The sequence below is a fragment of the Alosa alosa genome, chromosome 20 (assembly GCF_017589495.1).
Source record: "Alosa alosa isolate M-15738 ecotype Scorff River chromosome 20, AALO_Geno_1.1, whole genome shotgun sequence".
Taxonomy (NCBI): Eukaryota; Metazoa; Chordata; class Actinopteri; order Clupeiformes; family Clupeidae; genus Alosa; species Alosa alosa.
This window is the reverse complement of record NC_063208.1, coordinates 23,753,506-23,779,902: the sequence shown is the minus strand read 5'-3', so window position 1 is coordinate 23,779,902 and position 26,397 is coordinate 23,753,506. Positions and strand designations below refer to the sequence as shown.

Below are 26,397 nucleotides of genomic sequence, written 5' to 3'. Positions count from 1 at the left end.
TCACATGCTTTTCTCGTGTACATACAGTAGACCCATAATCCTATTATCTTACATGCATTGGAATGCATGCGTGATATGCACAGATAACATTCCATCTATGAACACAGCATCTCCAAAAGAGAGCTCACATCTCACAAATCAGTAATTCTACTCACACACTTTGGAAGTTTGGAGAGGCAATAAAGCACTCTATTTTGCAGGCAGTGAAGAGTGTGTAATTGACTAATAAGTACATGTGCCATGGGGTGCTTGCTCATCGCACCAGCATTGCATAACCATCTACCTACCCGAGCAGAGCATCACTCAGTCTCTTAACATGCAAAAAATGGCCTCCAGCTGGGACTAAAACACGTCTTCAAATCCCCACTGCGTTAAGATTATGACCTTGGACTTTATAAATAGACACACACAATGGATAAGAGCAATGGCATGGACACGTTATGTGGAGGTGGGTTAAACTATAGCACGGATGCTTGACCCATTTTTTTTTCTAGGAAGGATCCTCCAATTCACCAGACCTCGCTCACCTGAAGTTTTAGACACTTATAAGTAATAGCAGGACATGTCCATCAAGACTCTCAAAATTCAAAATAATACAAAACATCATATAGTACTTAAATAGAATAGAGATAACACAAGATTTTTGGGTAACACTTTATTTTAATGTGTCGTTGTTACAGTGTACTTACCTAATTAGGTACAGTGGTACAACCTGTGTAACAACATGTACTATCAGGTACTATCATTGTACTTGCATTATGTATTTGTGGGTACCTACATATAGTTGTTACATTGTAATACTGAGTGCTTTTACAAAACTTTGCCAATTTGCCTAAATTTTCATCAGAGGCTTGACCTGAGACCTGCTGGATGGGGTAAATCTGGTCATGATAGATTTGATATACAAAGACAATAAGGCCTTGACTGGAGCTAAGAATGGTTTGTCTATCAAATCTATCATGACCAGATTTACCCCATCCAGCAGGTTGACAAGATAGATGGGTAGATTTTTGACTCTACTTGATCCTAGTTATACAACAATACAACTACAATATGACACTCTTATCATGATTAAGATATGACATCCTGTTGTCTACTTTTCTTGTCTCTCTTATGCTAGTGTTTAAATAGGCACTACACTTTTGGATGGCTTGAACATGATCCTGTACTTAACCAATGTTAACCATCTTTGCTAGTGGCATCTATTGCATTTGTTGCAAAGACCTTAAAATCTCTGCTGCATGGAGATTATGAGTCTGCACTATAATTATACACACGTGTACTATATTAATAAAACATTATATCAGTGGAGGTGACTTTAGTGGCCTAGATACATGGCCAGCTTTTCGTTCTTACTCAGTTAATGACATGAAAATGACAAGATAGATTGACCACTACTCTGCAAAAAACTCTAAAAGATGGATTTTACTGACCCAAGAATATCACATGATCTTTTAGACAATATTATGTAATAATATTTAACACCAATTGAATATGTAATATAATGTAATTCATAATGTATTAAAAGATAACAGATAAGACACTAATTACATTCACCATTTTTATATTATCATTACTTCCTTTGGCCTATACACTTTGTTCTTGTAATGTTCTTTGTGTTCAAGATATCTCAAAAAGTCTTACAGTTCAAGTCTTGACACGGTCTTAAGGGGCCATATCAACTCATCCTATGACCACTCATTTGATGTATAGTGCCACCTAGTTACAAATGAAAAAGCAAAAATGAGGTGTTGTAATCGCAGGTATCTCAGCCTGACACGGTCAAAACTGCACAAAATGGAAGGTGTAGGATCATTATGACACCCTCTGAATGCATGCAAGTTTTGTGGAATTCCGTTCATGGGGGGCCACATAATAAATTAATTTATGTGTACATTTAGTGACTGTATGTGCACACACACACACACACACACACACACACACACACACACACACACACACACACACACACACACCACATTACCCCCACACATGTATTGTCAGCTGTCTCATCTCACCTGAGCAGTGGACAGGGACAAAGGAGGTCACCAAAGTGCCCAGTCACCAGGAAGACATCAGCCAATAGGTGCACAGGTTGGAAAGGAGTCAGCCAATCGGCCGGGACTGATCTCTGTGAGAGGTCGGTGCCATAAGCCGTGTGGTTAGCAGGCCTTGATTTAACAGTGCTCACTAATCTCTGTCTAAAGATGGCCCTTCCAGAGCTATCTATAGCATGTCCTAGACAGGGAACAGTCAACCCCATCTCTGGCCATGACCCACCTGAGACTTCTGCTACTCTGTCTCTTAGACAACTTTATTCCCACGCTGCTGAGACAGAAGATTAGGCTGACTACCTGCTCTTTTCTTCTACAATGGACTTCATTACAGAGCAGAAACTTAAAACAACTCTTTAGAAAGCAGCACTTTGTTATTTTTTTTATGGGCAACTAATTTTGGTCTTATTGTCAAATCAATTGTCAACACACCTGTTGTATTCATGTATGTCTGTGTACCTCTGTGGTCTGTACATCCTGTGGAAATATAATAAAAGTCTTCACATTAGGCCATTACCAACTATACATAGAAACCTATCACAGTTTACATTCTCTTGCACAGAGACATCCTAAATTCTATTTATTTCGATGTGTGTGTATGTTTCTATCTATCTATCTAGAAAAGGTCTGGAAAAGGTTCATTGACTTATGACTTATGACCAGCATGATCGTAACTAGCATTGAAATTAAACTTAAATTGGTGCATTTAAACTCTTACCAAATTGTTGAAGAAGTGCAGCAATCTTGTAAACAAAGGTTTTAAATGCAGGTATCTTGAAAAGACAAAGAGGTCCAGGGTGCTCAGGAAGTTCCAATCAAAAATTTGAAGGTGCTCTTTGGGTTCGGGAATCCAGTAGTAAAAAGAAAAAAGGGGGTCCAAGGCACTCTTCTTCAAAAATATAAAAAGCCTTTATTTAACTGGCTAATTCATCATAGAACGTTTAAAAACATAGGGAGAAGCAACCCACGCTACGCGTCACAAGCAGCCATTTTTCTATTTTAAATGCAGGTGTTTGCTCAATTCCTAAGAAATACACGTCCATGCCATATTAGCGTGTGTGCCCGGGTTTTAGGGATATTGGAAATGGGCTTTACTGTAATGTCCTCATGGTCAGATGGACATGCAGAGCAAATTCCATATTTACCAAAGGTCTGTATGGGTATTGCTGTGACATAGAGGCTTTCCTAGAGAAATTACTATCTTCACATTTACATTTAGCAACACCTAGCCATTTTCATTGTATGTGACCTGGGGTACAGAGAAGACATTTATTTTATTGTGTGCAATGAATGAGAATATCTTGACTTTAGTCATTTAGTTAGTTAGTTAGCACCTTGTTCAACCAGTTATGGTGAAAGAACTGAAACTTGAGAGGGGTCACTTGGAAACCAGGTTTCATTCAGTGTGTTCTGGACACAGGCACAGTGAATGACCACTGTTTAAAAAGGCAACAAAAGGCATCTGATTTAACCACTCCCCATACAAAGTGGCTGGCAGAACAATATATTCTAGAGCAAGTTCTTCTCGGCTGATTTGAAAGGTTCTTGGCTATGAAACTAGGATTTTTTTTAAACTAAATGATGACAAAACAGAGGTACTTTTGGTTGGACCAAAACTAAAGCGAGATATTGTTCTTAGTAATCTGGGGAACTTGGCACAACAGGTCAAACCAAAAGTAACAAGCCTCGGTGTCATCTTAGATGCAGAGTTAAGTTTTAAGCCCCATATCAGGAAAGTTACTCAGACAGCCTATTTCCACTTGAGAAACATTGCCAAAGTGCGGCCCTTTTTAGCTCAACAAGATGCAGAAAAACAAATTCACGCCTTTATCACTAGCAGGTTAGACTACTGCAATGCACTTTTCACTGGTCTTCCCAAAAAACATCTAAAGAAATTAGCACTCATAGAGAACTCTGCGGCTAGACTTTTAACTAAGACTAAGAAGAGAGAACACATCACCCCTGTATTGGCTGAACTGCACTGGCTCCCTATTTCCTATAGAATTGATTTTAAGGTTATGTTAATTACTTACAAAGCTCTGAATGGCATAGCACCTTCATATATCTCTGAGCTTTTAATATCTTATCAACCACAAAGGAAACTTAGATCATCCAATTCTAATCTTTTAATCATACCCAAAGTGCTCCACAAACAAAGTGGAGAAGCTGCTTTTATCCATTATGCCCCCAAACTATGGAACACCCTGCCTCTGTACATCAAGCATGTACATATTTTTAAAAAAGATCTGAAAACATACCTGTACAGGAAAGCTTTTAGTTAACTCATCTTATCCTGTAGACTACTTTTTCAGATTATTCTACATCTGCTGCTATTGAGGGGCGCAGCCAGCCAGAAGCAGATGGGCTCCCCCTATTAAGTCAGGTTCTGCTCAAGGTTTCTTCCTGGAATATGGGAGTTTTTCCTTGCCACAGTTGCCATATGGCGTGCTTGTGGGGGATAAGAGGGTTAAGGCTGCCAGTCTTACGACGACATGTCATTTTCTATATTTTTGATATGTTGCCGAGTGGATCATAAACGGCCCCTAGCAATGAAGAAAAGTGATTGATAATGACTGACTATTATTGTGTTACATGCTTCAAATGTAAAGCACTTTGAGCTGCATTCTGTGTATGAAAGGTGCTATACAAATAAAGCTTATTATTATTAGGAAATCAACTTTGACCATATCTGTTTTAAGAAAAACAATGGCTGTGTGGGCAGGCTTTTTTTTTCGTCCAGGAACCATGACTTAAAAATGCCCACCTAAAAGAAAACAAATTCCACAATTCTTTTGAATTGTTGAAAAGGACTGTTGTTTAAAGTAGTCAACTTCCTATTCCTGTAAGATGTGTGACTTGCTTGACTTCACTTCTCCAGGTTGTAAAATAATACAAAGGGTGTTTGTTTCGGTCACGGAGTCATCATTCCTCAGTGTTGACGTTAGGATAAAGCACACCTTTGCATACACTAAGGACTGTCTCAGGAAATTTTATCATTTTCACAATGGTTTGCACAACAATTTAATAAAGTAGCAGCATGCATAGTCTGAATACTTTGCTATGCTGAGTCAGTGTTTGGCAAACTCAACACAACAATGTGCTCTCTGCCATTTCCCCCCTCTAACTGGCACAGTCGTTGTAGAGCTGATTTAGTATCGGTGTTTTGACATTTTGCCAAAGCCAACATAAATGTTTGATCTACTTCTTGTCCATACTAAGCTCAAAGCTTAAAATATTGTGCCAGTGACTCTTGACCCTGCTATTTCTGTATAGGTTCTTTTGTCGCCATGTAACATGTTTTTACAGTTTTACTGTTTACACACGTTTTCAAAACTGTCTATTTTTCAAAACTCCACACACAAAACCAACAATTGCTCACACAAAATGCAAAATGCCTCAAAATCTCCAGCAAAATGACACAACATTCAAAATGTCATAAACACATCTTTAAAATCAAACAGTCGCCCCACATTACAAACACTTTTGTCATATGACATTTTGGATACATTATGTACACACTGTTGCTCAAAACCTAACGCTCTTCTGTCTCATAGGCTTTATGTATTTCCATACAAGAGTGAAAGTTATGGTATCTACAGAGAGAAGTTGAAATACACAGTAAAAATGCAAGCAGTGTTGAAACCAAAAATAGAGATTTTTCCCAAATAATTTGCTGTTGCGAATACAGTATTTTACAGCCAACAAGAACAAAGCAAAATACAGTACAATGACCACCAGATGTACATGGAGTTCTGAAAAAGCTGATTTTTCCTACAGTAAGACGGAAATGACTGACTATCAAATTACTTTGCTTTTTCCAAAGAAAAGAGTGTGTGTGTGTGTGTGTGTGTGTGTGTGTGTGTGTGTGTCACGGCCCACAGACTCAGGCCAGGGAGGTAGAGTTCAAACAAGATAAGTTTTATTTAAAAGAAAAACCAGGAAATGGGTTGTGACATTTTGGATACATCATGTAAACACTGTTGCTCAAATTTCAACCGTAAATCCTCTAGGAGCAGATTGAGAGGGTCCATACATAGAGTGTACAGTATGTCTACTCATAGGCCTATACTAAGGCAATGATTGGATGGTGTTCAGTAAAGTGAGTGTTTACACATGTGAAGAGAGAGAGTGAAGCACTGGTGAATAAGTGTGGCATTTTGATGGGTTGTGTTTGAAAAATGAAATCAAGTTACTTCCTGTTCGATTTTTGTGTGTTAAGTAGAAAGTTGTGTGTGGTGTGGTGCAAAATATTTTTTAGTCAATTGAAAACGGAGTTAAACACTGAGAATTAGTGTATGGTTTTGCAGATTTGGTGTGGGGTTATGATGTTTGGAAGACATGTTTAGAAAATTGTGTGACAAGCAAAGATTTAGTGTGTAAGCATTTGAAAAAAACTGTAACAGAAGAAGTCCCAAAACACAGAAGATCGACTTAAAGGAACCGTATGTAAGAAATGGTTTAGAAAATTTCAACTAGAAAATGTAATTTCGAGGAAATTACCAGTGGATGAAAATATAAACATACTGTATATTAACATAAAATGCAAAACAAACTTTTATTTGATAACAGTTGGCAGAAGTCATAGTTGATAACAACTGACAGTTGAAATGGCTGAACAGTTACATAGTTGAGTAGTTTAAATAGTTAAATTATTTATTAGTGAATTATTGTAGTGAGGACATTTATTTTGAAACAGTTGTGGGCAGAGGAAATAGTTGAACAGGATCTGTAGAGCCAGATTGTATGTTTAAAGCCTGAGACAGAGTATATAGTTTAAAAGTTAAATGTAGATAGTATAATGGATGTTGATAGACAGAAAGTTGAATGGATGTTGATAGGCAGATTGTTTAATGGATGTTGATGGGATAGTTTAATGGGTAGATGAGTGAATGGTTTGAAGAAGATGAATGGATAGAAAGTTGGATGGAATGTGCCTTATATCCTTGTAGAATGGAGATACACAAAGAGAGTTGGCCTAATTGAGCAGAAAACAGTTGATACAGGTGCAATCAGTTTAACTAGCTTTTTGATGGGACCTAGTTGAGCAGCTGGAAGTTGATACAGGTGCAAATCAAGTTAATTAGCCCATTATGATGTCATAGTCCCCATACAAAGTCTATGGGGAAAAATAAGCTTGTTTTTTATTAATATCTCAAAAAGTATAAAGTTTACAAAAGTGAAAAATACATTCCTCAAGTCTCCTTTTCAAGACCTACGTTACAAAGTTTGAACGAATGTTTCTACGTTAAACGGTTGAAGCTGAATTAGACGCAGAAATTTGGTGGGAAGAATAAGAAGAAGAAGAAGAAGAAGAAGACTTCGGATAACAGAACATAATTAATCATAAAATGGCCCTGATATGTCACTAGACATTAAGAAATCATGTTCATTTCAAATACTTAAATCATTGACAACAGTAATCTGGCCAGGATATTGTAATTTAAAAAGTGAAGTTGCAGCCCTCAACTGATGTTGATGTTGTGTTTTGGCCTGATGTGCCACCCTCTACCTATCTACTAATCACAAAGTCAGTAGTGTTTCGCCATCTGGGTTGGCAGCCTCGAGTCAGGAGGGAGGGGGAGGGGAGGGGATACACTGCTCTAAAGTAATTTGAAAGTGATTGCAGTACCAGTTTTGGCCACAATCTTACATATGGTTCCTTTAACTAGATCCAAATCCAGAGGTGACTCGAGCGGTCAGACCAGGAGGACGCTGGAACAGGCAAAGGGAATCCAGGAGGCGTAGTCCTTGTGAGTCAGGCTGGTGGATCGCACCTTGGTGTCATCTCTGACGAGGCCAGACAAAGACTGAGGGGAGACTGGGGTTTAAGTAGGGAGTGAGGCTGATTGGGAACAGGTGCAGGTCATTAGTAAACTGGGGAGTGTGAACGAGTGAGGGGAGCTTCAGGAGAGTGAGCAGTGGGTGTGGCTGGAACAGAACCTGGTGTGGGTGTTGTGTATGTATTCATAGGTCTATAGAAAAATGTATTGAGCTAATGGTAACTTGGGGAGACACAAAAATATAGTACAAAAAAAAGTTTTACTGTACATAAAGTCGACTTTTTGTAGAACATTCCTTTCAAAGTATTTGCATTGGTTCTGAACATTTCAACCGAAAATCCTCTTGGGCCAGATTGAAAGGGTCCATACCTACATATATACTATATCTATTCATACTGTAGGCCTATACTAAGGCAATGATTGGATGGTGTTCCATAAAGTAATGAGTGTTTACACATGTGAAGAGAGAGAGTGAAGCAATGGTGATTTAGTATGCCATGGCATTTTGATGGGTTGTGTTTGAAAAACGAAATCAAGTTACTTCCTGTTAGATTTTTGTGTGTTAAGTAGAAAATTGTGTGTGGTGTTTTGCAAAATGTGTTTTAGTAAATTGAAAACTGAGTCAAACATTGAGAATTAGTGTATGGTTTTGCAGATTTGGTGTGAGGTTATGATGTTTGGAAGACATGTTTAGAAAATTGTGTGACAAGCAAAGATTTAGTGTGTAAGCAGTTGAAAAAAACTGTAGTAGCCAAGGTTCATTTTGGCAAAAACCAACACAAACTGCTCTCAAACCTGGCAGTGAATACATAAACCAACCTCTAAGTTTACTGTGATAGCTTTGGATAAATATACCTGAAATAGAAAAAAAGCATCATGATAAAGGAAGGTTCCCTTTATAGGAACTAAAGGGCCATGGGCCTATCTCTGTTAAACAGAAGGCCACAATGGCTGGGAAACTGTTGCCATGCTTAATTCCCACGAGTCTAAAGACCTTTCATCCATCACATGGCTGCTGCGAGAGAGAAAGAGAGACTAAACGTGACTCTGTGACAGGTTTACACCAGGAGGAATGTCAGAGAGAGAGAGAGAGAAATAGAGAGAGAGAGTTAGAGTGAGAGAGCGAGAGAGAGAGAGAAAGAGAGAGAGAGAGAGAATGAGGAGGCCCCTACTGTAATGTGCTCGAGGAAGTGCTCCAAAATGCATGGAGTGACCTTTACTGGCAAATTCACTGACGGTTCCCCTTTCCTGGCCACTGTAGATACTGGTCCATAGAGAGCCCAGTCAAGTCATCTGGTTGCTTTGACTGAGTTCAATTATGTGAATGTGAAGTGTCAAGTTCATGTGTAATAAACTTGACATGACACATTGAAATATCTTAACTCAGTCAAAGCAACCCGATGACCTGACTGAGTTATGTCGAGTATGCTAATCTTTTTTGTACTTTGAAAACCAGGCTGAGGTGTCCATGATTATAGAAAGGCGCTTATATTATTGTACACTTTCATGAGATCCAACCAGGTTCACGGTTTAGATTATTGGCTGCAAATATTTGCAATAACACGTTCCAAGTTCGTTAGACCGCCAGGCTTTCAGTTGAATGGCTGAGTTGCACTAGTTCCTGATTGAGTGAGATGAGAAGGCTGATCAGAGGAGACAGAAAGGATTATCAGAAGCCTTTTTTCCTGCTCAACATGATGTCTGAACATCCTTATTAGAATAGATACAGAGATGGGGAATACCAAGAGAAGTACAAGGAAATCCAAGGTGTGTGTGTGTGTGTGTGTGTGTGTGTGTGTGTGTGTGTGTGTGTGTGTGTGTGTGTGTGTGTGTGTGTGTGTGTTGTGGATTGAGATCTGAACAGTCAGCACTGATTCAAAGCAGAACTGTGCACAATTACATCAGTCCCAGCCAATGGTCATTCAGAGTTCATGGTAGAATACTTCTGCAAGGCACTGATCACTGCTACTGTTTTTATGGGACTGGTTTAAAAATGATAGCACAGCGAGAGTATAAGCCCATTACAGTCCTAGCTGGCATCACAGTGAGTGTCGTTTATGTAATGCCAGTGCAGTTCCAATGAAATAGCCACAGAGACTATAAAGCCTGACCGGTCTAATGGCCTTCCCTAGAGGTGTTTAATAACGTGGATTTAATAGACTGCCGAGGTAATTACATTTTTTTCACAACGAGTCATTAACCCATCCTTATTCATTTTATTTCTTTATTTATTTGGAATTGTCATCACTTCCTGCCTGCATGGGGAGAGGCAGATAGCGAATGAGCACGGACTCTATTACTGCCAAGGCCATTAAAATAAAACAGCTTCATGGCCATGTGTCTGTTCACACAGCTACAGGAGAGCAATGACCACAGGGTTGGCCTTCACACCGTGAATGGGGAATCGATACAGCCATCATCGTCGTGGGTTTCTGTGCCATAGGATAGAGAGTCCAACACAGGACTGTCATATCTCTGACAAACTCAAGAACCCGTTTCTCTCAAACTCGAGTTTTTACTCAGTATAGCTAACAGAACTCAGCTCTGCCCTGTGTTACTTTATGTGACTTTAACTGACCTCTATTAGACCTGCTTTCACAAGAGAACAAACTCATTCAAATTTATTTGAATATGTGATGTGTGCTACTTTACTGCTCTACTGTGACAGTAGGTCAACAAACTCCATTCAAATGCCTTCCAGACATCATATCAGAGTCTTCAGTCAGAAATGTAAATCAAGAGATAGAAGAAGAGTACAGTCTTTGTGTACATCTAAAAAAACATTTCCCTGATCTTGCAGCAAAGAACATGGGAGTGTTTTTTTTCACTGGGAATTCGATAGAGCCATCGTCATGGCTTTCTGTGCAACGATGGAGAACCCCGCCCCGTGCAAGTGTGGTAATGTTACACCCTCAGAAAATATAGCTACAATGTGTCTCACGTGTTCTACATAAACTATCTCTCACGAAGTTACACTATCTCTTGGACACTTACTGTACTGTACCTCCCAAAGTGACCTACAACCTTTTTAAAATGTTTAAAATTGAATAAGACGTGTGTGCTGCTCTACCGCACCATAGCATTCAAATGCTTCTCAGACCCAGATCTGTTTCTACAACCATGTAGGAAGATCAGTCTTTAGATCAGAGATCAGATCTGTCTGTCGAAACTAAAGCTGACGGTACTCAAGGAGATGTTTTGAGCCACAATTGCGGGGAGACATTGCACATTCATTGGTATGGTAAACAGTTTTGTTCCATGAGATCTTTAATCATCAACGTGCAAACTGTCATGATCATCCAAAAAGAATACATAGAACCAGTTATGTGGTTGCCCAACAACAATGCTCAAAAAGTTGCCCCATGTATCATCACCTTTAGACATAATTAACTACATTTAGACAGCAAGTGGGCAGCCGTGGCCCACTGGTTAGCACTCTGGACTTGTAACCGGAGGGTTGCCGGTTCGAGCCCCGACCAGTGGGCTGCGGCTGAAATGCCCTTGAGCAAGGCACCTAACCCCTCACTGCTCCCCGAGTGCTGCTGTTGAAGCAGGCAGCTCACTGTGCCGGGATTAGTGTGTGTTTCACCTCACTGTGTGCTGTTTGTGTTTCACTAATTCACCGATTGGGTTAAATGCAGAGACCAAATTTCTCTCATGGGATCAAAAAAGTATATACTTATACATTAAATAGAGGTATGAAGAAATATGCCTGAATGAAAATCTACCTGGGAAATTAAAAGGAAACACAACTGAAAGGACCTGCATGTGACCTGCATATTCTACTGAAACTAGTCCTACAATGCAAACCAGTGTGGCAGGATACTTTGGTCTGAGGTGTAGTGTCTGTTTCATGAGCCTCCCCTCTCCTTCCAGTGAAGGAACAGTATGTGCCCTGTCACTGTTTTTCATCACGCATTTGTCTTGTGAGGTTATACCTTTCAAAAAAACAAAATGGAAATGAAGGAAATCATTAAAACGTGAGCGTGCTAAGTCACACCCTCCCCTCTGTGATTTCGGTATCCCGGTGACCAGGTCCAGAAGCCATACTCAGGAGAGCTCCCGTAACTCGACACCTGCCTCATTTGTGTCGATGCAGGGTGATTGGAAAACAGGTGAGGTGGAGGAGGAGAGGGGGTTGGGTGTGTGTGATGGTGGTGGTGGTGGTGGAGGGGGTGGTAATGGGCGGAGGCAGGGGTTTCAGGTGCGTCACAATTCCTGGGTATCCACTTTCACCTAGGCTATCGTTCCAGACTGTGGAGAGAGAGAGAGAGAGAGAGAGAGAGGGAAGTGTAATAGAGGAAATGATTTGCCAGTCTTTTAAGCTGCCAGGGATGCTCCTGCCGGGGAATTAGATCCGAAGACGCAGGCGAAAACATGGCCCACTGCTGAGAAACTACAACACAAGCAGCCTTCTCTGTGTCAGACTGACACCCCTGCAGACATAAGGGAATCTTTTAATCCAACAGATAAATGGCCATGAAGACCAGCAAGAAGTCTTTCATAGGTGAGAGCTTCAAATTCATTTGGTGGAAAAGTATGATATTCAACTGGGATCGGTGAAAATAAGTATCATATATTCACCTGGATATTTTGAGAGTATTTATGTCTGCTTTATTTATTTATTTATTTATTTATTTATTTATTTACTTATTTATTGGTCAGGCAGCAGGCTGGATTTTTGCTATCTCATTGTGCTTCTGCACTTCTCTCTTGGTAACACTTTCCTCTTCCTCTACCACTTTCTTAGTCTTCTTAATCTCTCTCTCTTTCTGTCTTCTCTTTCTCTCTATCTTTCTTTATTTTCTTTCTGCTCAGATGTTTCCCCTTTCTTGACCTCTCCCTGACTCTCTCTCTGTCTCTGCCTTGTCATGGCTTGATTCATCCCAGTGATTCAAAACTTAGCCGGTATCATCTGCAGCAGCAGATAAGATTAGGGAGGAAGACATCCAGTGTCCCACCTATCCATCACCATTAGACATTATCTAGCAGAGACAGGGTTATCCAACATGCAATGCTTTGTATCTTTCTCTGCACCTCTGAGTACTGATGAATTTGTTTTGACCATACTGGAACAGATGAATAACCTCTGAGCTGGCCATCACTTGTTGTGTACTCACACTGACTACTGGTGAAATTGAGGAGAACAAATGACAGGCCTGTTACAGAGAAACATTTTCTGCCTGACGAATTGATGGGCTTTTTGCTTGATTCTCCAGATGCACTGATGCACACTGAGCTCTCTTAGAGTCTGAGTCTTAGAGTCTGGTGCAGAAACAAGGAGTATGAACATCCATTCAAACAGGCACCCGCTACTAATAAAGGGTTTCATTTTCTGCTGAAATGTTCGGGGCATAGCATTACTATTGTGTACTAAAATATCACAGATAATTATTAATTGTAAGATTATGATAGACACTTACATTGCTTACAAAGTCCTCTCTCTGCATTGACATTTGTATTGTAACAAACTGAATGACCAAATCGCTGTGGCTGTGGTCACATTTTGTAGAGAAACTAGAACACATGTGGAATGGGTCCAAGGGGTGTAAACACTGTGGTGTTGTCAACTGCATTTAGCGTTCAACCGTGAGGTGGCTATGTTAAAAAAATGTTGTATCTTAAACATTCGGTAGGATGCAACAAAATTATTATTTTTTTGTATGTGAAGTGCTTACTATACAAGCTACATTTTCTCTTCATAAGTTGCTATTTCTGTAGTGCGGATTTTGACTGCATCATTGAATGTGGGGAAGCGTGAGCTTGCAACAGCTTGGCTGTCTGATTGCCTGAGACTGCGAGTCCGCACATCCAGGCCTCCCACGAGTCTCCCAGGTGCAGCCATCAAAGGCCGGCAGAGAGGCGATAGAAACGACTGCAGGTGTAGGATTAGAGGGAGGGAGTGAAGGAGAGAGGAAGAGCAAAGATGAAGAGAGGAAGAGCAAATGGAATGAGAGAGAGGGAGAGAGAGAGGGAGAGAGAGAGGGAGAGAGAGAGGACCAGTCATACAGTAAAGACAAAGGATCACCAGAGCACACAGAGGTTTAGATTGCTTATTTTTACATAAAAATCACAGACCACAGATAACAGAAGCACACAGAAGTTTAGGTTGATTTTTTTCCGTAAAAAATAACCAACCTAAACATCTATGTGCTTCTGTGATCCTTTCTTTTTTATTGCTCAAAAAGTGTCATTGACCCATTCCCCATACATCATCACCTTCAGTAAGAGAACAATAAAAGTCAGATTGCAAAGGATGGAGAGAACAAGATAATGATCATTCAGAAGCATCAACGAAAAACAGAGAAAATGGTCACTGTGTAATTGACACATACTACTATTCAAGTGCCTCTGTAGTCCTCGTAGTGAAAAGCACGGCTGTGAAAAATCAATGCGGTTTGTGTGAATGTGTGGGCGAGAGCTGAGGGAGCAGAGGAACGTCTGTGACTCAAGCCCAGTGGAGCCCCAATCCATCTCGCCAGATCTGCCTGCAGCAGCGAGGTGTGAGTTCCCCCACACTGGTGCCAAAGCCCCCCAGCAGGAAAGGAGACAAAGCTGAGGCAGAGAGGTGTGTGGGGAGAGCCAGTGACTCACTGCTACTGCCCACCCCTCTACTCACACACACACACGCACACACCCAAACCCAATCTGTCCACCAAAAGCAAACTGGAACCTGACCTGGCGACACATTGCCCATATGCAAAACCCACACACAGTCACCCATGGTCGAACTTGCTTCTCTCTCTCTCTACTCTACTGTGATGGCTTGCTGTCTCCACAGCTACACTCCATATATTGTTACTATAGTAACAAGAAAAAGGCACACATATATCATATAAAATATAAGATATATTTAACAAATATTGTGGCTTTTTGTGACTCTGTTACGGATTCTTTTTGGACTCTTTTTGGGATTCTGTTACGAAACGGAAGAAGTGTGTAGTCCGCACCACCTGTTCCGTTGGCATCTAATGGGCAATCGTTTTTATGGCAAGTGCTCTCTCTACACTACACATGCTATAAATACCCATTAACACTGTTATGTGTCTCCACTGGCATCAGCAGCAGGCAGACAGAGAGCTGAGCGAGGATCTGTCATAATGTGTGGCACACGGGGGTGCTGTAACTGTTGGTAGTAGCACAGCCTTGCCTATTACGAGGCCTGTGTCTGTAGGAAGGGAAGCAAGGGCTTTGCATTTTGTACTTGTAGAAAATGAAAAAGTGCTGTTTCATTTAAGTTGGACGTGTCAACTCTGGGGCTGTTTCTGTGTGAGTATGTTTTCACTGATGTTGGTGGGTGGTTATTGTCATTGTCATGTGGGTGACATTGCCATTGCAAAAGCAGTGGGTGAGCTGAGGCCGTGTTGTCTTTGAATCATTTGTTATACGCTGAAGACAAGTGAAAACCACCCTCTAAGCACACACACACACACACACACACAAATACAAACACAAACACACACACACACACCACTGTAGTGGAGTTTCCGTTCACCCCTAAATCACGAGTGGTATGCAAATTCAAAGTGAAACAAAAAAAGCTGCACTATGGAAAGTCCCGTGGTCTTTTTTGAAAAGCTTCCTTGTCTTAAGTGTCTATGGGGCTGTGTTTTTAAATACTGTTTCTAAATACTGAGTATCTGCAATTCCTACTGATGAAATAGTTGAGAAAAGTATTTTTCTTTTCTTTTTTTTGTACGGTGGCCTTCATTTTGTTGCTCTTAAAAAGTTTAATTTAAAAATACATTTACAAATTGAAAAAAGGTTAAATTAATCTATATTAGTTGTACAGCAAACGTCAGTCCCTAGATTTAGACCACATCAGTGGGTCTAACCCAAACCCTAGAGCCAGATCTGATTCTGACCGTTTCCAGGATGGCGTTGGTTCCTGGGGTGAGGATAAGTATCAGTGACTGACTGCTTGGCTTGCCATTTGTCCTGACCTTGACTGACAGATCTTGGCAGAAGCAATTCATTCACACAAAGGCCTGGCAGGATCTCAGCTGTCTGTTACTCTTTTTCTTACTCTCAATTGTCACAGAGTTCCTCGTCATGATGAATAGCAGTTGCTATGCTAACAAAATCAATGCCCATAAATAAAAACAAATAATAGCCCAATAACAATTTTACAGTGCATCCATGACTTTAATGAAAAAGAGTGCAATCATTTTAATGTGCATCCATAACTGTACAGATATGACTAAGGAGTACATTTATACAGGCTATAAATTAGACAATGAAATGAGTACATTTTCAAAAGTCCATTGAGTTCTTATTCCAGGAATGCACTGCATCAGTAATGTGAATGACTGATGTCGTAACACACCATGCATCATTACTAGTACTAAGAGATGCAGAATAATTCTGCCCCTTTTTTCAGTAACTGCATGGGGATATAGAGAGCCCTTTAAAGACTGTCATCCTATCCCCCTGGCTATGATGAAGCCACTAAGCGTAGGGACTAAGGGTGAAGAGCCAATAGATAGGAGCGATGGCTGGCTTAGCTTAGTGTTATGACACACTTATATAACTTAAAGGGTTAGTGGACCACATCTGTGCTGTGCTGTGCTGTATGGCTGAATGTGAGCCAAGCGAGGCATGATGTGATGCCACAGCAGCACTGCGCCCATAATTGCAGTTTACATAACTGTATGGAGGCCGCCTACCACACAACCTTGACCTGCTCAGATTCAATCAATGATAAGTAGACCGGCTTCATAGAAATGGGTGGTGGGTGGGTGGGCGTCTCTGACCTCAATGTATGGGGAAGGCATGCAGTGTTTGTTGGAGAATGAGTCAGGCTTCAAGTAAATTAAACACATATTGCATGAAGTCGTGCTTTAGGAAAGGGCAGAAATACCTGTAAACAAGAACTGCAGGGTTCTGTAGTAACATTGAAGTTCAAATTTAATTATGTCAGTCAAGAGAGCTTCTTGCTAATAACCTTAGGTGACTGCTGCTAAGCCTGGTGCTGCAGGCTACAATATACCTATGTTCAGTGCATTTGTGTTCTTATTTTAAACTATATAGCAAATATATAGCCTGGAAAATCCAGACCCTGGTAATCTAGAAAGATTAAGGGTCTGGCCACGAATAATGAAAATGGCCCAACTCGAGGGGTGGCACCAAGCATGCATTTGAAAATCTCACTGCATGCAATTGGATAGCACTACTACCAGTGTTCACTGACTGATTCGCTGCAGCTCTGTTGTCATCTGTTTAGCTCGCCTCATGGCCTGCCTATATCAGATACACCGATGTGATTGGTTCCTCGTGATGCAAGGGGTAAAAGTAATATGCATCATTACTCACAGGGATGGATTACTGCACAGGCCTACCGGGCCCAGGCCCAGGGGCCCAAGGGGTCAGGGGGCCCTGAAGCCCAAGCCTTTGCATGGAATCATTGCCTCAATATCAACAAATCAGGATGTAGGCTATGAATCTGATTGAATTTAGTATTGGCCATCTCCAAAATGCACCAGAATACAGGAAATCACATCAAACAAATTAAACATTTTCTGGGGGAGGACCCCCAACCCCCCCTCCCACATATATGACAATAAGTGGGGGGCAGTCCCGGCGTCATGGGGGGGCTTTGGGGGGCCAGGCCCGTCCTGGAAGTCATCTGTGCCCGCCCTGGACGAGGTTGGCTGCACCAACCAACCCCAATCCCATAGATTGATTTCGAACACTTATTAAATGTAGGCATATATTATACGTTTGTCAATCTAGCAAGTAGCAAATAAAACTTGTAAAATATGTATTATTCCGTAGCTAATCAATCAGGAACATTAGGTAAGCCCATCACCTACAGTAAATGGAGAGGAGGTTACGTGGCACAGTCTACTTCACTTCTGCACTAACCCCTGTCATCCGATGACAAATATGGCTTATCGGCTCGCAGGTAGGCTATATCTCATATCGTAGTTAGTAGAAGTAGGCCTAGTAGTTTCTGAGTTTGTTTGATAGCGTTAACCTTTACTGTTTTTTTCTTCTGACCTAGTCGGAGAACAGGGAGCTTGTTACCACTCCAGGGCCGAAGTTATCCGTAACTTCGGGGCTAACTCCCTAACACTCTATCTGAAAGTGGCATCTCAGTTATAACATGCATATCCCCTCTCGCTTTCTCTCTCTCCATCCCTGCGCACGGGGCTCTCTTAAATGAGCTGCACCATTTTACAACATTTGCATCTATATTTTCATATTAGAATGTTTTGTCAAGTGTAAGCTTAAACTACCGTGATCAATTTAAGTTCCCGTGCCCCCCCTGGAAAGGTGTAATGCCCGTCCGTGAATTTGTGTCTGCCACCGGGTCTGGTGGGGGGCCCTTAATAGGCCTACATCTGGGCCCAGGGGCCCGGAAGTTCATAATCCGCCCCTGATTACTCATTGCCAGAGTGTCTCGCAGAGACAATTCAAATTGTGCTTTTGAGAGAACTCTGGATTTCCAAGGTAGCAAATATAGGCTTAATTGTATATGCCCTTTATCAGCATAATGGCCCTAGAATGATGGTAGGGCCTAGCATATATGGGTTGGTTATACAGCTCTGGAAAAATTAAGAGACCACTTCACATTTTTCTTATTTCATCCTAAGGTTGCTGAGTGGCATTTGAATGAGTTGACGGTCATATTCAAAGAGACCACTGCAAATTGGAATATGACCATCAACTCATTTGAATGTCACTCAGCAATCGGATGCTATCAGAAAAATGTGCAGTGGTCTCTTAATTGTTTCCAGAGCTGTAGGCTAGGCTACATCACTCTGTATGCAGATTGATGTGGTGTGCCAGGTCAGTTGTAGGCCTATCCAATGATTAACGGCGATCTCAGAATGGAGTTAATCTGTTCATAGCCTACAGAGGAGAGCAGATTATGACCAGCTGCCTCTTCCACGGTATCTTTCCATTGATAGAAAAGTGTTGGGGGTAGGGAGGGGGGGTTAAACAATCGCCTTCGTTGACTGGTTGGCTCAGCTGCAAAGCTGGTGTCATTCCCGCCTCCTACCGGCAGGACTAGGAGTTGCGGAATTCCCGTAACGTCACGCTAAGGCAGTTGCCCCGGTTACAGGAGTGATGTCAGTGCCTCGGCTCCGAAACCACGTGCTCCGTATAAAATAACTGGTGCGCTCGAGCAGTGCGGGACAGTGGCGCTGAGCTGTACATCGGCACGCAGACCAAACCTGTCTGCAGCAAAACAACAAACACCTTGCATTTGGAGTATTCAGCAGTGCGCTACTCAAGAAATACATTCCAACTCGGATATATTCACTTCTTAACCATGGCTATGACAGAGGCTGGGTGCGATTTGACTTACTGCAAAATGCGTGGGATCATGTCAGTTCTGACTGGTAGGTTACCTAATTTACCTTAACATTAATGGAGAATGGCAAGAAAGGACTGTCAGATTTTTGTGTGAAGAACTAACGTTCGGCTATGCTCATTCTGAACAGATCGCTCACTAAAACCTAAGCAGCTTCTTTACCGATGAATTTGTTTTCGTTAACTTAGTTTGGGGTTTAACTTAATCAAGCCCACGTTATGTCTGATGTTTCCATACGCTTATAGTTAAACTCACCACAGGACTTTTTTTTTTTTTCTTAGGTTGTGATATGATATTGTATGTTGTTTTCACAAATATTGGAATCAATCCGGATTCATTGCATTATTTTTCCCAATGTAAGCCATATAGGCTACGCTTCAAATCCCCCTGAATTATTACAGTATTTAAGATTGGTAGCCTAGAGTTGGATGGTCGGTGACGTACTGGGTTTCCTACTGACGTATGCCTTCTTTTCCAATTGCAGCTTTTATCAAGGAGAGAAAAATGGGTCTGAACGACTTCATTCAGAAGCTTGTGTCCAATCCGCATATTTGTCAGCAGTAAGTATTCGTGTTTTCTTATTGTCAAAATCTCAGTTTGGCCACTTACGTGAACCGCGGCTGAAAATCATCGCGATCATTAACGCTCACTTTCCAAGTCTACTGTCAATATATATCTGTCAAAACATGCGTTAAAGAACAATTGGCCTCATACATTGGATTTTTTTCAATATCTTTCCAACTGAACTAAGGTCAGTGGAGCGCAGTGTACAGTTAGCTAATCCAATCGGAACCACGCAACCTGTCTCTTAATTTGGCCATGTCCATTCCATTAATAGCGTAATCTGGGTACAGTGTAGCAGAGCCAACAATTCTGTTCATGTCAGTCAAGTCTTGACCGTCGCTCCCGCTGGCTGCATAAGCACCTTTAGCAAATCTGCTATGTACCCTAGACAGGGATAACGTGGTAATGCAATTAAAGCGCACACCACACATTGCAACGTTTGGTTGTTCTGGCGGACTGCGCTCCTAAACATTGAGGTCGCTGTAGGATGCGCCGGGCTACCATGGGAAATTTCCACCACCTCATCTGCTGCGTCCAAATGCCACAGATTTGTAAATGGCTACTCACACAGATGGTCTCGGCGTTATACTGTTCCAGACTTGTGTGTCTGAATCACTGGTCTTACTGACAGTGACAAGCAGATGTGGGTACAAGACTACCAGATATTTCGATTTGTATCCAACATCTCCCTCATTATGCCGAATTTGTATAGCATTCTGAAAAAAAGAGAAAAAAAAACATCTATATATATAATAAGTGTAGCTCAAGATAAACGTCTTCATGTTATGACAGGTAGAAAGAACTGTCAAACATTACATGCAAAACAGAAACTCGTGGTACACAGTGTCAAGAAACAAACTAAAGCTATACTGCCATCTTATGGTAGAGAGTGTGACTGCACTGCTACAATGGCTGGAATTATGTGTTGTGAGTATTGCTCAGTCACGTGTACAGCTGTATGGTTGAGAATAGAGCCAGGTTTTTGAAAACAAACAATTGCAAATAAACAGTCATAGATATCAAACACACTGAATTATAATACTCTCCTTTCTTGTGTGTATCTCTCTCTCTCTCTCCCAACTACAGTGCTGCAGTTGAATCATTCCTAAAAATCGATGAGAACCAGAATGAGGCAATGGGAGGTGGGCTCAAGTCAAACTCGGTGAGTTTACGACCAGACAAGAATTCAATTAGTAGAACTGTCATATCTTAGTCATAGAATTAACAGCATAGATGTGCCAACTAAACACTGTCCTCTGTATATTTCCATTCCAGCTATGTCTGACTGGACCAAGAAGCTCTCTGGCAGAAGAGACTCAGTAAGTAGATTTTCCACTATTGACCCAATTCTCTCTCCCTCCATATGCAGTTTATATCCCTTTCTCAGAACACCCACTCATAACCCACTCTCTGCTTCCCCCTCCTTCCCCAGGATTAAGCCGTGTGACTTTGACTACCTGAAAATCATTGGCAAAGGAAGCTTTGGAAAGGTAAGCTCAAGACAATGAACAATGTGGCATTTACTGCCATCACTAAACAATCTGCTACACAGACCTGCCTCTGGTTGGAAGATGTTGACCTCTCTGTGTTCCTGTCTTAGGTCCTTTTGGCGAGGCACAAGGAGACTGCTCAGTACTATGCCGTAAAAGTCCTGCAGAAGAAGATCATCCTGAAGAAGAAAGAGGTAATACCCAGTTCCTGTCTTCAGACAGCAGGTGGTCCTAAGACTGAAAATGCTCTCACCAGAGTCAAACCTGGCTCAGAGTTCACTCTTTAACTCTTTACACCTTTAACTGATGTTGATGCTGATTTAAGCATCTCAATTGTATCAGTACAACCAGTTGCTATCAGTGCTGATGCGGAGTGGTTTGATACCTCAGTGGTTTGATATCAAGCTGACCTGATCTCCTCCTCTCGTCCCCAGCAAAAGCATATCATGGCGGAGAGGAGTGTGCTAATGAAGAACATCAAGCATCCATTCCTAGTGGGCCTGCACTTCTCTTTCCAGACCACAGACAAGCTCTACTTTGTGCTGGACTATGTCAATGGTGGGGAGGTGAGTGTCGTGTGTACCAGTCTTAAGGCCGTGGGAAGGAGAGTGAGAGAGAGAGCCTGAGAGAACATGTTGTTGTGTCAAAGTGGGGTTGGTGTTAAAGTTTTTTTTTGGCTTTCTTTCTCTGTTTTCTAGCTGTTCTACCACCTCCAACGCGAAAGAGTGTTCCTGGAGCCGCGTGCCCGGTTCTATGCTGCTGAGATTGCCAGTGCCCTTGGCTACCTCCACTCCCTGCACATTGTTTACAGGTTGGTGCGATAGCACCCCCAAGTGGCCAGATACCAGACATATTTCTCAGGGATTAAAAGGGATGACTTGATAGCCCTCTAGCCGAGGGGCTCTAGCCTGCTGGGAAAATCATTGAATGATGACTGACTGTGTGTTTGTGTGTCTTATCACAGAGATCTTAAGCCAGAGAACATCCTTCTAGACTCCCAGGGTCATATTGTCTTGACTGACTTTGGCCTCTGCAAGGAAGGGCTGGAAGCAGATGCAACAACAACCACATTCTGTGGAACTCCTGAGGTAAAATTCCACTTGAATCCCCGATCTCATAGCAGTCCATCCAGATGGAATTAGAATGAAGGTTAGTTGTAGTCTTTCTGTGCTAACTTTCACTTTGTTTTGAACACAGTACCTTGCACCAGAGGTTCTTCAGAAGCAAGCATACGACCGCACTGTGGACTGGTGGTGTCTGGGATCTGTCCTCTATGAGATGCTGTATGGACTGGTGAGTGAAGATGGCTTGTCATCTTAAGATTATCAGTCATTTATAGAAAATACATCCAAACACACTGTTGTTTATAATATTGATGGTGATAATGTCACTATGACTAAGTATTAGATTGTTGACAGAGATGATTTATTTGTCACTCTGTCTCTTTCAGCCTCCCTTTTACAGCCGCAACACTGCTGAGATGTACAACAACATCCTGCACAAGCCCCTGGTGCTCAAGCCCAACGTGTCCAATGCCGGCCGTGAACTACTGGAGGGCCTGTTGCATAAGGACCGCACCATGAGGCTGGGAGTCAAGGATGACTTTGTAAGTGCACTTACTCTGTCACACACAGTCTGCCCACAAACGCACACACACTCGCACACACATGCACACACACACATACAGTCAAGGGATGTAAATTCAAGGTGGTATTTTTCTTATGTCCATAGCTGGAACTCAAAACTCATGCCTTCTTCTCACCAATAAACTGGGACGACCTCATGGCCAGGAAGATCATCCCTCCATTCGTTCCCTCAGTGGTCAGTCAAATTAATCATTCATTAATGCACTTATACTGTTTATAGCATTGTGAAAATGTATCAACCAATCCATTATGTTAGAAGCATTTGTTGACCAATTAATATATAAAATATGAAAAGGAAAGAAGGAAACAGAGAATAAGAGAATTCAGTTTGTCAAAACTATAAAACAGTTACTAGTTAGTCACTAATAGTTAAAATACTATATAAAAAAACTATAAAACTATAAAATGTATACTGTATTCTGTAAATGGCATAGGTGTCTTCACGTCTGTCCAGTGACTAAATGTTAATGTTTTTTTTTTTGCTTCCACAGTCTGGGCCTACAGACCTGAGGCACTTTGACCCAGAGTTCACCCATCTGCCTGTGTCCTCGTCCCTGTGCAACGGTGACCAGCAGCATGTGACCGGCAGCATGCGTGAGGCCGCCGGTGCCTTCCCCGGCTTCTCCTACGGGCCTACCCACGACCACCTAATGTAGGTTGCAGCAAAGAACCCGGATCCCTCGGTGTCAGGCCTGAGTCTGTGCTGCCTCCCGTTCCTGTTCCTCCATTCTCGACTGGCAGGAGAAGCTGCAGGGGTCAGCAAATAAAAGTAATGGAGGCCATACGCATGACGATGGGTCAGATGTGTAACCATCACCTCTTCCCATAGCCTGTCAACGATGCCCGACTTCCTAAAAGGCAGTACTAAGTGGGACCATCCCGTCCTGGACTGGACACAAGAAATCTTTGCACGAGATAGGAGACGAGCGTGAGGACTGCGTCATTTAAAAAGAAAAGAAATATGATCTTTCGGCGTTGTCAACACATCCAATCGAATCCTTAGGACTAACAGGAAGTGTGCCAAGTTTGATATCATGGACACGTGGGCCGGCACCTCTGTTGTAACCATGGAAACACAGCTGCTCTCAGAGTGTGGGTTAGTGTGTGTTGAAGTGCCTGAATGTTTTTAGGCTGAAAAGCTTTGGAGGAAAACAACTGTGTTTAACACTGACTGCCCAAGTTTTTTATCCGATGGTTGACACTGGTGTCAGCTGTGTGCTATTTGTTGTTTAGTTTTGGCATATGATCAAGATTTTTACATGTTCATCATATATATATATTTTTTCACGATGGCACATCCTTTATGTTGTTACGGTATGCTTTTTTTTGGTTATGTTGATGCTTTATTGCACTCCAGGAAACAAGGGTCAAGAAAAGTACTGTATGTGTTTGTGGATGAATGGCGAGCAAAGGGTCGTATATGAATCAGACTGCACCATCTCAAATAGTTCATATCATTATACCATAATGAGTGAAACATTTTAACCTATTATCATCTGGTCTGAAATATTTAAATGAACTTATTTAATGTTCTGCATGAACCAGATAGTACATCAAAATCCTGCTCTTCCTAAACTGTTTCAGTTTTAATTCATTCAAAGAGTAGGCACTAATGATACCCATGTAGTGGTTTTTGCACCATGTTTTCCTTAAAAAAACACTCCACCAAGTCTGTTTGTTTTTTTCTAAGTCTTATAAGTCCACACATACATGTAGAATTTTCTCTTTTTAGGACTGAGTTACATAACAATTGAATACATTGCAATTGTAGTTGTATTAATATATCATATTAACATGATTATTTCAAAATATAAAATCCATGGAAAACCATGTCTTGTTTTGCCCTACTTATGCATTTGTACCCGACTACCGACCAGGTATTACCTTGGCATGTGACTTGCTTGTGAAATAGGAACAAAAACAATATTTTATCATCAACTAGAAATGGGGATGTAGATTATATTTTCTACCAGCAATAGTAGTACTCGAGTAACCAAATATTCTGTATTTTTATCAAACTTCTCAGAGTAGCTTACTACAATGAAAACCATTGATTGTACTGAAACCAGATACATCATTGTAGAAAACCTGTAAGTGGTCGTTTTTAAGAGAACTGTTAGATGTCTGTGTTTGCTGCTGTATGTGTCTGTGCACATAGGCCCTGTAGGCCTGGTTCTGACATGTGTGGACTGTAGATATACCCCTTTAGTTCACCTGCATGATGTTGGCAAGAAACCCTAATGCTGTGCAGCAAAAACAACTAGAACAAATATGAAGCATAAGATCAACAGACTTATCAAGCATTGGAGTGACATTTCACATTAAGTAAGAGAAAGTAATCAGGACTTTCTAACTTTAACATTGATTGCCCTAAAATGATTCTGAATTATTGATGTACATCTTAGACTTAGACACCTGTTGCATTTTGACCAACGTTCTCTTGGTTCTGTTCATTGGAAATTACATATAAAATGACAATACTGTTCTAGTTTATTTTTTTCCATATTTGGAAGTTATCCTGACTTTGTTTTACATATTTTTGTGTATATTTATTATGTCATGAATTGTACATTGAAAGATTATTGTATAAAATTTGTTGTTGAAATGAAAGTGATACATTTGAAATGAGACCTATTAAAGTCAAATAAATTTTTAGGAATTACATAAATATTTGAATATGTTCGTGAAGTCATTAAGTTGCATGCAGTAGATATTAACCTGGTAATTTTGAGACACTCAAAGAAATACACACAATCATGACCTTAGATACAGTATAAATCACAGATCTGAATGTTTCTAGCCAACATTTCTATCAAGATGATAGAAATGTTCACATTGATATTTTCATTAATGTTTATGTTTATGTTATTTGGTAGATACTTTTGCCCAAAGCGACTTACATGAACAGTAATATTACAGAATAGTCGTAAGTAGTTGAAAAGCCTACATTAGCCATAATAATAATAGTAATATTAGCAACAATATCAGTAATAATAGTAATAATAATAATAATAATAATATCAAATATCAACAATGAAAATAATGAGTTTGTATATTAACAAAAAACATAAACATACATACCATAACTCTAAGGGGATTAATTAATTAAGTGCAAGGTGAACATTTGAGCATTTGAACATTTCTTGAACGTCCCAAAACTATCACAAGAATGTAGAACATTTGGCAACTCATTCCTCCAACGAGGAACCAGTTGACACAGCAGACTATTAGAGGACCACAGTGGGCGAGAGGGGATGTAGAGCTGGATCATGCAAGGTGCACATCCAGATCCAATAGGCCACAGTGAGAGATTCACATTTAAGTCTGGAGTAAAGATGAGCCAAGCTGGATGTTAATCTGCCCTAATGTGACAACAGAGAAATATTATAATGTATTATTTTGGAAATGATTTAAAGGAAAGACTGTAGGCCTATTATTGTAATGTAACAAATGTTCCATATTAAATTACTGAAAAAAGAGTTTGAATGCATGTGTGTTGTTTTGTTTCAGGGTCCACAACTGAGAATGAGCTGAGAGGAGTAG

At 40.9% G+C, this 26,397-nt stretch overlaps 1 protein-coding gene across 2 annotated transcripts; it reads left to right on the top strand.

Annotated features, from left to right (window-relative positions):
- Positions 1–12,124: 12,124 nt before the first annotated feature.
- Positions 12,125–25,522, top strand: si:ch211-195b13.1 (STKc_SGK domain-containing protein). 2 transcript variants are annotated; one of them, XM_048230071.1, is made up of 13 exons: positions 12,125–12,341; positions 19,639–19,714; positions 20,805–20,880; positions 20,994–21,037; positions 21,151–21,208; positions 21,319–21,402; positions 21,643–21,774; positions 21,907–22,019; positions 22,173–22,296; positions 22,406–22,501; positions 22,659–22,814; positions 22,940–23,029; positions 23,346–25,522. In XM_048230071.1, the coding sequence occupies exons 1-13, from the start codon at positions 12,308–12,310 to the stop codon at positions 23,508–23,510; spliced, it is 1,248 nt and encodes a 415-aa protein (XP_048086028.1). In that variant the 5' UTR covers positions 12,125–12,307; the 3' UTR covers positions 23,511–25,522. The 2 variants fall into 2 exon arrangements, with proteins under 2 accessions (XP_048086028.1, XP_048086027.1); XM_048230070.1 differs by lacking the exon at positions 12,125–12,341 and adding an exon at positions 18,960–19,182.
- The last annotated feature ends 875 nt before the right edge of the window (positions 25,523–26,397 follow it).

What these genes read in the sequence shown, in the direction of transcription:
- si:ch211-195b13.1 (XM_048230070.1), top strand. Translation starts at nt 19,113, where the DNA reads ATGGCTATGACAGAGGCTGGGTGCGATTTGACTTACTGCAAAATGCGT. An exon ending in ACTATGTCAATGGTGGGGAG is followed by an intron (nt 21,775 to 21,906) that starts GTGAGTGTCGTG and finishes TCTGTTTTCTAG; the next exon opens with CTGTTCTACCACCTCCAACG. An exon ending in TCCCTGCACATTGTTTACAG is followed by an intron (nt 22,020 to 22,172) that starts GTTGGTGCGATA and finishes GTCTTATCACAG; the next exon opens with AGATCTTAAGCCAGAGAACA.